This window comes from Nymphaea colorata, chromosome 13 (assembly GCF_008831285.2).
Source record: "Nymphaea colorata isolate Beijing-Zhang1983 chromosome 13, ASM883128v2, whole genome shotgun sequence".
Lineage (NCBI taxonomy): Eukaryota > Viridiplantae > Streptophyta > Magnoliopsida > Nymphaeales > Nymphaeaceae > Nymphaea > Nymphaea colorata.
In genome coordinates this window covers 6,010,190-6,024,020 of record NC_045150.1, presented here as the reverse complement: position 1 = coordinate 6,024,020, position 13,831 = coordinate 6,010,190, and the positions used below count along the sequence as shown (strand labels likewise).

Sequence of the window (13,831 nt, the reverse complement as noted above, 5' to 3'; positions counted from 1 at the left end):
GCAAGACTTTTAGATGATTATACAAAAATAATTTACTTGATTGATTAAATAAGTAATTGATGAATTGATAAACAAAACCTTTTTTAAGAGTTCTGCAAAATATTAATTTCATATTTCTGAAAATGCCAATTTTGTTGAAATTTCTTAATTGAAGTTTTCTTTATTATTTGCAATTAAATAAATGCACTAGTTAAGATATCTTGCTTAGTTGATGTGTTAACTATAATAATTTGCTTGATTACATAAAATGTTCAATTAAACACAATATTAATGAATTAAAATTATTTTGCACGATGTGGCTGTAAATATTTGAAGTCAAATGGTGTATATGGCAACTACATGACCATTATTATTCATAACTCCATGGAAGTCATTAGCAACTAATTAGACTTCGTGAAGTTGGTGCGTTTGGTTAAATCTTCTGCCCAAAACATCTTACCATTGTGGTAGGTAACTCATGGTTCCGATTCAGATATCAAGTTATAGTTTTGATTCGGATACCAGCTCACTTCAAATTCGGATATGAGGTTACAGTTCAGATGCGTATACAAGCTCACTTCAGATTCGAATATCAGCTCATGGTTTGGATTTATATATCAAGTTACAGTTTAGATGCAAATATACTTGTTACGATGCTTATTATCCAATTGGATATTTATTTAAAACCGAATTCAAACCTGATCGAATGCTATTTCTTATATCCGAATCCGTTCCGATTTCTTGATCGGCCGTTAAGCACTGTTTAGGAGAGGATGCCATTAAGCAATGCAATTGGTGTGGTTTGTGCAAACTGGTGATTGGAAGCACTACATGGGACCGCTCATGCATTATTGTAGTTTTCGTAGTACGGCTGCGACTTCCGTCCCCCAATTTTTGGCTAAATAGATAATTTTCATCACTCAGTTCTTTTATCACTCAGTTCTTTGGATAAAGGGATTACTTTTCCCCGGTGAAAATCAGGTGTTTTTTGCTCACAGTCAAGCACGCCCTAAGATAAAAACCTCACGTTTTTAAGGAGATGCTACTAAGAGTCAATGGACATGCGGAATGTTGAAATATCTCAATTAGATGCGGTGCATGGACAACATGTTTATGTCAGAATACTGGTAAATAGAACTGTTCTATCTTAAGACTCCTGATATCTGCGCAGCAATGTGTAAATGCTACTGGGAAGCTGAAGTCCTTTGAAACTCCATTTTTCAAATCTTTGTATGTTTGTCCAGAAGTATTGCTAAAAGCACTGTCTACGTTCTTCAACCGCAGGTTATAGGGAAAATGAGATCAGCCGAAGCTGCACCATGGCTGCTTTGGTTGGCATTCCTTCAGTGTTTGCCTTTTGAGAAGAAGGTTCTCCCCACGTATCCCCTCCCATGTTATATCAATCGCCATCAACTTTCTTCTTTTCTGTCTGCTCAGTCGCCAATTCAAGCTTGACGGGCTAATATTCATGCAACGTTATCTTCTTTCTGCTTCCCTGTGCGGCGGTCTGAATTTTGATTCTGTTTGTTTGTTAATCTTGTGTTTACACGTTATGAAACAAATCAATGGTTGGTTCTATTTCGTATCTGAATTATGAATTGGAACCCAATCGAACCTAATACTTGGCAGGCTACTTACTGTTCTCTGGTTCTCTCAAATCAAGGGAGGAAAAGATCAACCTTTCGTTTCAATAACAGAAGATCAATCAACTGGTTCTCTCAAAGCAAGGGAGGAAAAGATCAACCTTTCGTTTCAATAACAGAAGATCAATTTCTTTGATTGCATGATGAACTCACCTCAAAAACATTTACGCACATGCATGTAAACTGAGGTGCCCTACCAACTGAGCTATAGCCCTCCTGATAGATATCTTATCATCCCAGATCAAAAGAACTTACAACATATTAATGGCGTGTTTACATAAAAAATTGTGGTGAATACATGGAACACCCCTTCATGCTGATCCAGTTATAGGACGTTCATCTCGCAGCTGACATCCATCAACTATCTGCCCCTATAATTTGTGATGATAAAGTTCTTTAAATGACATGCTCTTGACTGTACCGCCATCCATCTCCTACCTGCTTCGGAATCTGTGCTGATAAAACTCTGTAGGGGCTGTTTGACACATTCTACATATGAAATTGAAGAGAAGTTTTTAGAAACTTATTTTCGAAATTGAAGAAATGGAAACAAAATACAGACTTCCAAAACCCTTTTGTGTTTGCTGGGCTTGGGTTTATGTTCCAGATAATAAATTTTTCTCAGTTTGACAGAAATGAAAGATGGGAAACAAAATCATTGGAGATTAAGCACCAACATTTATTTTTTTTGTCCCGAACTTTTTTTTTCATCCCTTGGGGTATGATGAAATTTCTAGAAAAATGCTTCTGAACATTGTCCCAATTTTCATCTCAAGTATGATGGACAGGAAAAATTTTAAAAAATTTAAATTTTTTTTCCAGTGCTACAAGATAGGAAAAGTTTTAAAAAATTTAAAATTTATTTACTTCCTGCCCATCAAACGAGCCCTTATGGGTGAGAGCTTCGATATACATATTACCCTTTAGTGGAATTCAGGTAAAAAGATGCGCAAAAAGATGAAGACAAAGTTGCTGAATTTGGCTGATAGGACCAGAAATTCTGCACAATGTTCTTGTATACGGTGCCATACAAGCTAGATGCCGATGCAGAATGTTGAGACTTGAAGTACTGACGTCGATGAGAAGAATAGCAATAGAGAAAGAAGCCACGGGAAGGAAACAAACGAAATTGTAGCAAAAAAAGAAACTACCTGAGCTTTAATTTTCCATTAAATGGAGGATGCCCATTTTGAAGCTCGACGATGATGGCATTGCCACTCCCCATGTGACTTACATAGGCTATAAACTTTTAAAATCTTTTTAATGTTCATTAATTAAGCAACTATTCATGTGGACTTGTCACCTTACCGTTGTTTCTTTGAAACTACAATACTTCGAGGAGCTAAATCCACAAACCCAGGGCGAAGTCAGAAATTTTTTATGAGAAAGACTGAATTAAAGTTTCTAAAATTTTGACATGGACCTAAATATCATTTTTCAAAATTTTTATATAGAACAAGTAAAGTTTTTTAAATTTACATGTAATTTTTTTTTTTAAAAAAAATTGAGATGGAACCAAGGCCCATGCGGGCCTCTCTTGGCTCTACCCCTGCATGTCTGCATCATTTGCTCGATGTAGAGGCCTGTAAATAACTAAGATCATTTAGTTACCTATAGCACATGTCATCTGTTATCTATCTTCTCATACCAAATATCAACTTAGGGAACAATCTAAAAAGATATATTGTTACCTTGGGTTGTTTGGTGGAAGTGTTCTATGAATATTTGCTAAATATTAGAGCAGATTTATTAGACTGTAGAACCCGTGTTTCATGAATCTACCCTAACCTTTGAACCGAATTCGTAGAATACTCACATACTATTCCATCTTGCAAACGACTCCTTAGCATATGCTTCAAGAGATACAAAAAATAGTCTACAACAGCGGAGCTATGCCATTGAGTTGAGCGCAACCGGAACTGCATGATCCATTGGAAAGCATTTCCTGCTGAAGAACGAGCTCCAACTACATGTTATACCTGACTCCCTTCAATCAATTTCACAAGATGGGTGTTATACTACATATTTGCAAAATGAACCCAACATGCAACATCAAATGCTTGACGCTAACCCCTGCAAAATTCCCAACTACCAAAGCTCAACTAAGGCTTTCATGAGCTACGCATTTCTAGATAAGGGCACTATTACATTAAATTTCAATTTCCAAGGGGAGTTTATATGTAAAAAAAAAAAATTAATGACATTTCTACATAAATGTCATATATTTATTAATGCCAAGGACGTCCTCCATTGCCGGACCTTGTTACTTGTATATAAATAGCTATTTCATAAATTTTACAAACAGGGTTAGAAATTGTAAGAATTGAAAAACAACCTAGAACATTTACATATTTTGGCCCAAAGCAAACCCAGAAAGACCCGGTATGCCAGACGCTCCGGGAACTCATCCCCAATGAGAGGTTGGATCAAGAGTGCCTCAGTGCCAATGTGGATCCAAATGTGAGTCGTGACCTAGAAGGCTGGAGCAATAGCAAGAAGGTCCGTGCACGCAGGGGTGGAGCTAGAAATTTTTTCATGAGGCAGACTGAATTAAAGTTTTTAAATTTTAACTAGGACCGAAATATCATCATGTTTTAAAATTTTTATATAAAACAAGTAATTTTTAAAATGAAGGTATATAATTTCCTTCATTGGTTTCGCTGCATTTCTTGATTCGCCATTCTGCTGTTTGATCGTGTCTTAGAGTAGGAGAAGTCCTCTTTTTTACTGCATCAATAGATATCCCACAACATCTTCAATTCATATCTAAATGGTTATGTAATATAGATCCATCTTCATTTTAGAAGATGTTGGTCTAAGTATAAATAGTGACAACATTATATATAACTTAGTCCATATACAATTATGATGACAACTTATAAGGAACAAGTATGGCTGGGTATTTATTGTACAAGTTACTTAATGTCCTACGTGAATCAAAATTATCACTTGCCTCAATTTTTAATATAGGTTAAGACTCAAATATGTAAAAATCTTCTCTGCTTCATAAAACTCCCTCGCAGTTTTACATATTATGATGTGAAAGTTTAAGCAATATAGTAAATGATTTATTGCCCCAATCATCATTGTGAAAGAAAGAAGGGAAGAAAAGAAAAACTAGTTAACTTATTAGATCGAAAAAGTAACAATCATCTGCATAACTTAGTAACCTATGATATTTATAAAGCATCTCTTTTACTAAATTAATATTTATAAACAGGTTTATACTTATAATAGAATATGTTATATATTTCTTTTATATATGTGTGTGTAATCAATCTTGATGTTTCTAACTTATGCACAAAACGGATGTGGGATATACGATGAGTCCGTTCGTAGTTATGCAAAAAATGTGTACATGTATTAAAGGGTAAAGAAAAAGATGAGTATAATACGGTAAAGTTTTATATCTCAAAAATAAAACAAGAAAAGTTCAGCAAATTTTTTAAAAATTTTAAACATTTAATATATCTTAAAAATTATAAAAGATGAAAATTAATAAAAAGGTAAAAAATGAGAAAAAAAGGATAAAAAATGAAAAAAAATATAATATGGATATTATACGTGTTTTTTGTTTTTTGATTTTTTTTTAAAAAACGCATTTTATTTCCGTTTTATACGGTAGAGGTGTTTTTAGCGTATAATACGCGTTTGTTTGGCGTTTTTTCACTCAAACACGGAACGACGTGCAAACCAGTGTTGCTCGTATATAAGTATGGTAACAATTCTGAGTACCGATAACTGAAGGCCACCAATCAAATCTTAAGTGCAAGGTGTTGGATTTTACCTCACCCGGTGGGTCGGAGACCAATCTGGTAAAATCATTTCCTTGTCGATGTGGAAACCCTAGGAAATCAACATATTGGGGCGGGGTGGGGTTGGTTTTCCTGCTTCGACGAGGTGGAAGAGGGGAAAGGCTACGTTTCCTGTGAATTTCGGCTCTCTCTCTCTCTTCATCTCCTTCTGTTTTCTTTGTTGCTCAAACTCTCTTACATAATCTGGTGAGTTACTCCTCTCCTTTTGTTCCTTCCTTGATCACTCGTCTGTCCATCATGTCTCTGAACCCTTTGAATGTAGTTAGAAAAGAGATTAGTTGGTGATGTTTTATTGGAACGATGCTCTTTCTCTTTGTCTGCTGCTAAATTTCTCTGGGTTTAGCCGTTACGTTTCTTGAAGTCTCCTCTTGGGCGTCTTATACCTTGCCTGCTTAAAGATGGTTTTTGTTTCTTCCTCTGTTCCGTGATTATTTTCGTGTGGTGGTAGTTTCTCGTAAAACCATCCTTGTTCGTCTCTTCCTCTTTCGACTTGGAAATTTGCATTCTCTTATGTTTTCGGGAATGGTTTGGTGAAGATACTTGATGCCATTGCGGGGTGCTTCCTCATGTACCGAATGCAAGTGTTGTAATCGTGCTGTCCTCCTAGCTGTGAAACTTTTCCACGATGAGCAACGCCGCTAGTATTTCGTGCTTTTGCTTGCTTCATAGGATAGTGAAGAATGCTATGGTTACAATTAGCCTTCTTTATCGTGAGAAATGAAATGGATTTTACTTGAATCTACAAAGGGTTGCCAATGAATTAGAAGAACCATTGGTACCTTCGATATAGATGATAAGTAACCTGTTCTAGACTTGGTTGTTCAGAATCTTCAAGGAGATTGTTGTGCATCTCTTTAGAGCATTCTCCCTCTTAGCTTTTATGGAATGAAAGTTCCTGTTTATGATAGTTTTATGCATTCAATAGGCGTTACCGAGTGCTTGTTGTTCCATTGTTGTTGAGCAAATCATTGGTTACAGGAAGCTGCAGAGACTTGTTTCTTTTCTTATGTCTGGCTTTTCTTAGACACCCGGCTTTGTACTAGGAAAAGTTTGCTTCTTGGCAAGCCAATATTGATTAGCCGGAGAGCTAAACTCTGTGTGGTCGAATTGACACGGATATTTGATGTTTCTGAATTTCTTTATTCTTTCCATTTTTTCTTTTTAAAGTTTGGTGGCGTCAACTGTAATATGTGAATATTATAGTGGCCAAAAAGGAAAAAATCGTTCTTACTGTGCTGTTTTATAGGGTTTTAGATTTGGTGAAAACTGAAAACAACATTTTTCCCCTTCTCCCTCAGTTTCTCTCGTTTGCTCTGCTGGATTTCTACACCACCAGCGGTTCTCTCTGTCTCTTTCTGTCCTTGTTTTGCTATAACAGGTAGTTTATACTTTTTTGTTTGATTTTGATAGGAAAAATTAGCTAAACATGATGTCCTCTTATTGACGCTGTTTGTTGTTTTATTTTTAATTGTTTTTTGGCGTTGTTTTCTGCCTAGTTCTTTCTGTTGTGCTTATTAAGGCTGTTTCTTGCTTGATTTATAATTTTTTTACCATCTTACCGATGTTGTTTTTTGTCTGGTTTTTTAATTCAGTTTTGCATAAGGGTTATAAACTTATAATGTTATATATGTTTGGCGGCTTTTCTATACTTCATAAATCATAACTTACTATGATTATTTATTTTTAATATGTATGATTGTTAATTGTTATATATATTGCTCTTTATTTTATTTATCCTTAATTTTTAGGAATTTTTAAAATTTAAAAATTTACTCTATGTTTTCTTAGAATTGGGACACTGCTATTAATTGTTGATGTCTAATCAATCATCTAGGCATTAATAATGGTAACTTCTGCCTGAACCAGTTTTCCACTTTTTCTAAGAGATGGCTATGACGGGTGAATAAATCTTTGCTTCAATGGATCTGAATCCAAGTTCTTTGTCTTTATTGACATATGGTTGCTGGTTATTTGTCCAGAGTGTGGGTTAACTAGAAATGGTTGTCTTGGTCCATCCTTGTTCTGATCTTCATGACTTAGTGGTTAGTGCCCCTATGCGATGCATAGGATGTCTATACAATTGTAATTTGTAACACAGAATACTGAATGAAGCCGCATGTTTGCCACATTACACATCAGAGATCATTTCAGTTGAACGACAGCTTATGAAGCTCAATGTGCATCAATTAACTATTTAAATTTTGAAGCAGTTTAGACCTACCTTTTTTTTTTTGAGTTGTTCCATTCTCAATTTGTATTGTTGCTGTAGGTTATCCGTTCATGCATTTTCCTTTTTGTTTTCAGCCACTTGATTGAGTATGTGTAGTCTATGTATCACTTGTTGGTTCTATTAGCCAGATTGTTCACTGCTTTGTTCATTGTGTTGGTCATTCCATGCTTAGCCTTTTAGAATAAATCAGAAAATTGATGCTGGTAGTTTAAGCTATTATCTATAGTTTCTATTTTGTCGTTTAACATTATGAAGTGACAATATTACAGTCATTTGTTTATTACTTGTAAATGGTTATCTTACGTTGTTACTTTTTTTTTCTTTTTGATTTTTTATTGTTAATGTTTGGAAATTAGAGATTTAAAATCTTAAAATGGAGATTATCTTCGAACAGCAGTCTGATATCTAAGCTGCGAGAATTCTCTCTCCATTTTTGTGCCTGGAGGCATCATCCTTTTGATGATCACTTGATTCTCTTTCTCATGCTAGTCTCTTAATTAGCTACTTACATCTATTCCCTTTAGAAAAATTAATCATTCACTTTCAACTCCTACAATTCATATCTCATGGCCAAGTTTGAATCAAGATTCTCACTCATGAACTCCTGCTGCCCTTTCATTTTGTTTCTCCCTCCCAATATCTGTATACCTTTGTCTACAAATATTCCTGGATTCTGCTTCCGCCACAGTCTTTTACAAGCTCACATTAGGTACTTGAGATGCCGAGAGGAAGGAGCTCAGCTGTGGCTTCAAAGCCTGTTGAAGAAGAACCAGAGGAGCAGGTGGATCTTGGTGCAGAAGAGGTTATAGAGGAGGAGGAAGTTGAATATGAAGAAGTAGAAGAAGAAGTGGAGGAAGAGGAGGAGGTGGAGGAAGAGGAAGACGAAGAGATTGAAGAAGAGCAAGAAGAGGAGGACGAAGAGCAAGAGCAAGATGCTGCTATCTCTATTGGGAATGATGCAGAAGACCACAATGTTGATGAAGCAGAAGACATGAAGACTGATGAAGATGATTCTGGTGAACGTGAGAAGCATGCAGAACTTGTTGCACTTCCTCCTCATGGTTCAGAAGTTTATGTAGGTGGCATTCCAAAGGATGCAAATGAAGAGGATTTGAGAGGCATTTGCGAGCCTATTGGTGAAGTTACAGAGGTATATATTGCATTCTGTTGTTTCCATCATACTCCTAACAGACAGTTACTACATTGTCTAAACTAATTGGCACATGCAGGTCAGGATTATGAAGGGGAAAGACTCTAACGAGAACAAGGGTTATGCTTTTGTGACATTCAGAACCAAGGAATTGGCTCAGAAAGCTATTGAAGAACTTAATAATACAGAAATTAAGGTAGCTTTTTTGTTGGTAATTTCTGCTTTCATTGCCAAGAAGAGCTCTGTAGACCTGCCTAGGGTGTTGGACTTTAAGATCTTCAAGTTGAAGAAGGTCAAGAATCCAAGTCCAGGGTGTATCTTTGTTGGCATAACTGCCTAAACCCAGCTTGTCTATCCCAAAAAAAAAGAAGAAAATGAGCCTTTGATATTCATCTTTTTGCATGACATGTCCAATTGCATTTTTCTTCTGCATAATAAAAGCATGTCAGCATGGATAAACAATGTTATGAATCCTATGATTAAACAGATGCCCTTAATATAATTGAAAAGATTGTGGAATCTGGTAGTCATACTAGAAGCTTTTATTATGTTGGTGGTAATATACGATCATCATGTCAAAGTGCAGTTTTTGTGCTATTAAGAATGTGATTGCTTCCTTATTGACGAGTATCTCAATTCTTAATTTTTTGCTCTTCAGGGAAGGAAACTGAAATTTTCATCATCTCAAGCAAAACATCGGCTGTTCATTGGTAATGTTCCAAAGAACTGGGGAGAAGAGGACTTGAATAAAGTAGTAACTGATGTTGGTCCTGGAATAGTTGGTATTGAACTGTTGAAGGTACTTGGCAATTTTTTCTTTTAGGATGTGTTCCAATGAGTGGAGGAGCACATCTCCTCCCCCTCCTTTACCCGGACTCCTCCCAACCCACAAAAATAAAGGGGGCTAAGCAACAATATTTGAAAAGGGACAATTTTTACATTGTTCTGTAGTTGTCACAAGAGAGTGCATCTGTCTCAGATGTGCTCCACCATTCAGACACACCCTTAGCAACCTTCAAAATTATACGAGGCTGGAGAGATTTTCGGTTCTCAATTCCTAAATACTGTTCTTAGTTGTGTTTCATTTATTTTATTGAATGATTTACAACTCTAATTGTCGTTGTCATTTCCCATGAGCACAGGACCCGCAAAACTCCAGTCGAAATCGCGGATTTGCTTTCATTGAATATTACAATCACGCATGTGCTGACTATTCCAAGCAAAAGATGTCAAACCCTCAATTTAAGCTTGATGGGAATGCACCAACCATTAGCTGGGCAGACCCTAAGAACAGCTCTGACAATGCAGCTTCGGCTCAGGTGCTGTTGCATTTTAGTTTTCTTTCTGTTGCTTCATCTATTTACTAACTCTTCTCTCTTCTTTTTTTTTTGGTTGTGCACAACATCATTGCCTTCAGCACCTTTAGTACATAGTCTTGACTAGCTGCTAGTATAACATAGTCTTCACTAGCTTGCTAGAAGCTGTCTGGAAAACAAGGAGCACAAAACATGTGAACCATTTGACAGAAACACCAAACCGATGTTCATGTCTCCTTTTATACAAAACAGGCAATAATAATGGTCCATATGCAGCAACCCATGAGGTCCTGTAGAAAATGTTTCTTGATGAAGATGACCATCCCTTAAAAGATGATAAATGACCTCAAATGCTAATATGGAAGTACTTTTTTTTATGACTGTATGCTCAATAACATTGAGATGGTTTTCATATTACGTGCTTTCCATGGTGAGACAAAGAGAAAGCATCAGTTTCAGCAGGACATACTTAGTCTTTGGTTTTGCAAGGTTTCCACTCAATTCTTTTATCTTTATACAGGTGAAGGCAATTTATGTAAAAAATCTGCCAAAAGGTGTTACTCAAGAACAGCTAAAGGAGTTATTTGAACACCACGGTGAAATCACGAAGGTTGTCTTGCCTCCTACTAAACCTGGACATGAGAATAGCGGTTTTGGCTTTATTCATTTTGCTGAGAGATCGAGCGCAATGAAAGCTCTCAAAAATACTGAAAAATATGAACTTAATGGTGCGTCAATGCTTCATATTCGACACTCTTGATTGATTTGGAAATGCTGGTTTATTTACAGTTATTTGTTGTATTTGTAGGCCAAGTTCTTGAATGTTCACTTGCAAAGCCTCAGGCAGACAAAAAGTCAGATGGCCCTTCAAACACACAGAAAAGTGGACTCATCTCCAATTACCCCCGTGTTGGTTATGGTGTGGTAGGTGGCATGTATGGTGCCCTGGGTGCTTCTGGGTATGGAGCTGGCTTTGCACAGGTTTGGAAGGCTTCTATTCCGTGTGATATCTGTTCTTTGTACTTGTCATTACCTCCATTATCAGTCTCAAGTTTCATTTTATTTGGTTTTGCAGCCTATGATCTACGGTAGGGGCCCTACACCAGCAGGCATGACCATGGTGCCGATGTTACTGCCTGATGGACGAATTGGATATGTCTTGTGAGTGACACTGCATAACCACCTAACTCGAACATTTTGTCTAGCAACATAAAATTCAGCTTCTTTTCTCATGGTTCTGATTTTTTGCTCAGGCAACAACCTCCGGTTGCTGCGTCCACTTCACTGCAAAGAGGGGGTCGGAGTGGTGGTGGTGCTGGGAGTAGCGGGAGATCAAGTGGTGGCAAGAACAGTGGAGGGGACAACCGTGGGCGTAGGTATCGCCCTTACTGATTCTCTGTCAAAGCACATCGACTGTCAGAGAAGATAAAAAACTATATCTCCTGCGTTCTGGTGATCATGAAGGTTGTGTTGGATATGTACTAGATTCCGGGTTACATGAAATGGTACTGCCCTCGAACTGGGGCAGTTGCTATGCTTCTCTTTGGGCCCTGCAGTATTCCTACATTTGGTGTATACCTGCTTCAAAGAGTTAAAAAAAGAAAAGAAAACGTAGTGTATTTAAGTTGAATTCGTTTGGGCTCTTCAATTTGTTCGGTCTCCCATTCCACCGTCTTCAATTGTACCGTACGGGTTAAATGTTCTCCAGTTGTTGATAATTGGAGCAATCCGAAATGCTCCTCTTCCTGTCAGGACGTCGTTCTGCATATTTGGTCGTTGTGGATGGTTTTTGGTATGCCAATCAACCATGTTTCTCCGTCAGTCATTTTCTTAATCTAGCACTATTATGTAACCCTTGTGCACCATTCGGAGCACCGAGGCCGATGTATTGACCATGGTCAAGTGATTAATATATTAATCTTTAGGACGTTTTTTTTTTCGTAAATAGAAATTCTTTTTCGTTTGGCAAAAAATCCAGGAGTCTTGTTTATTCTTGCTCGTGAGAAATTGCATACATATGAATGGAACTAAATCGTTGTTGGAGATGCATGTACGGATTCTTGAAACCTATTCCATGTTGGTGAAATTTCTCCGTAGCTAAAATTCGTTGTGTTCTTTTTCGTAGGCTGTTTGATAGGTCTTGGATGTTATACCTTATGATCCTAGGGGATCTTCGATCTCATCAGATCCAAAGGTTGAAGTTTTCAAAACTGGCTCTTTCAAATGTCTCTCTCGACTTCTCTCTCTCTCTCTCACCCTCTTGTTTCTCGTCTCTCCTTGTTTGCTCATCTCTCTCTCTCATGCTCTTTTCCAATGGTGCCATTTTTATCTCCTCCTTTCTGTTTTGGTGGGTGGGGGTGGGGGAGGAACGGGTCTTTGATGACCTCTTTAGTAGAAAAGGGGAGCTTCAATGACCTGTTTTCTGGTGGAGAATGGGCCTTTGAATCCCTCTATTTTACCATCATATAAGGATTCGGGTTCTCATTACTCTCGCTCAAACCCATTTATTTGGCTGAGTCGTTTGAATGTTTTTTTTTTTCCTTTGTGCGAGATCATCTTCTATGGTGAGGTTTTTCTCACCCTCCTCTGCCTTGGCAAGGTGGCAGAACTCTTTCTATTATGAGAATCCTTGTGAAAAGATATTACTCTTTTCTGGCTTATGATCCGCAGTTTTCAGGCCAATCGCCGACATTCAAATCATGTCTCATGGATTCTTGGATCTCATGTCAGGCCTAAGGTCAAGGTCAGACACAAGATCAGTCTAAGGTTAGACATGAGATCCGATCATCTGGCGCCATCGAATGTAGCCATAAAGCTCCTCTTGAAAATTATAAACTGCAAACAAATGGTATACTACTACATGGCCTTTTGAATAATTGGGAAAAAATTTTTCGAAAGGTTAAGCTGGATCCATGTTTATGCTGAAATATGTTCACTTAAGATTTACTGGTTAAATTTAGCCGAAACAATTCTAAATTGATTAACAAGTTTAATGTATATTGGGTATTAATCAGACCAAAATTCAGAACCAAGGGATGTAGCATTCAGAGCAACAAATGTTTCCATTGAAAAAGATGAGCGAAAAGCACATATGCAACTTCCGAAGGATAAATAGCAAGCCGTGGAGGCAGCAAACGTGTTATATTCCAGAAAGATCATGATGCATTCTTTTAAATGGCTGTGACACACTTTTAATTAATCTAACATCGTATATTTTATAATCAATCCGGTAAAAAAGGTATCTTGGCAATTTTCACTAACTTTTTATAACTTTACAATTAATTTCGTAAAAAAGATATGTTGAAAAAGTTCACTAAATAATAAAATGTCGATAACTCATGTTAAGCCTAAAAATTTGAAGGTGAAAGTTCAGCTTCGTAAAATATTGCTCAGTACAATTTTGTCGACAACTCACATTATGCCTAAAAGTTGAAGGTGAAAGATCAAGTTTCTTTGTAAAAAATTGCTTAATGCAATTTGAGCTCTGTATAACCTACCATTACAAGTCCATGCTTTTATTTTTGCTTGATGAATCCTACCTAACTTTACACTAGCATTTTATGTCCGTGACCAACACATCATCACTTCATTTGATAGGAGGCACTTCTATGATTTGTCTCGACAAACCGAGATACACCTGGGATTATAGACATTCAACTAACATTCGCTTGGTGAAACCCCGATTCAGTTACACTGGT

General features: G+C 37.0%; 1 protein-coding gene across 3 annotated transcripts; it reads left to right on the top strand.

Moving 5' to 3' along the window:
- The first annotated feature begins 5,455 nt into the window (after positions 1–5,455).
- LOC116266884 (heterogeneous nuclear ribonucleoprotein Q) lies at positions 5,456–12,060 on the top strand. 3 transcript variants are annotated; one of them, XM_031648336.2, is made up of 9 exons: positions 5,456–5,623; positions 8,377–8,817; positions 8,897–9,013; positions 9,476–9,616; positions 9,960–10,136; positions 10,654–10,861; positions 10,942–11,114; positions 11,209–11,294; positions 11,387–12,060. In XM_031648336.2, the coding sequence occupies exons 2-9, from the start codon at positions 8,386–8,388 to the stop codon at positions 11,523–11,525; spliced, it is 1,473 nt and encodes a 490-aa protein (XP_031504196.1). In that variant the 5' UTR covers positions 5,456–5,623; positions 8,377–8,385; the 3' UTR covers positions 11,526–12,060. The 3 variants fall into 3 exon arrangements, with proteins under 3 accessions (XP_031504196.1, XP_031504195.1, XP_049937171.1); XM_031648335.2 differs by having other exon boundaries at positions 8,356–8,817; XM_050081214.1 differs by having other exon boundaries at positions 8,024–8,817.
- Positions 12,061–13,831: the final 1,771 nt, after the last annotated feature.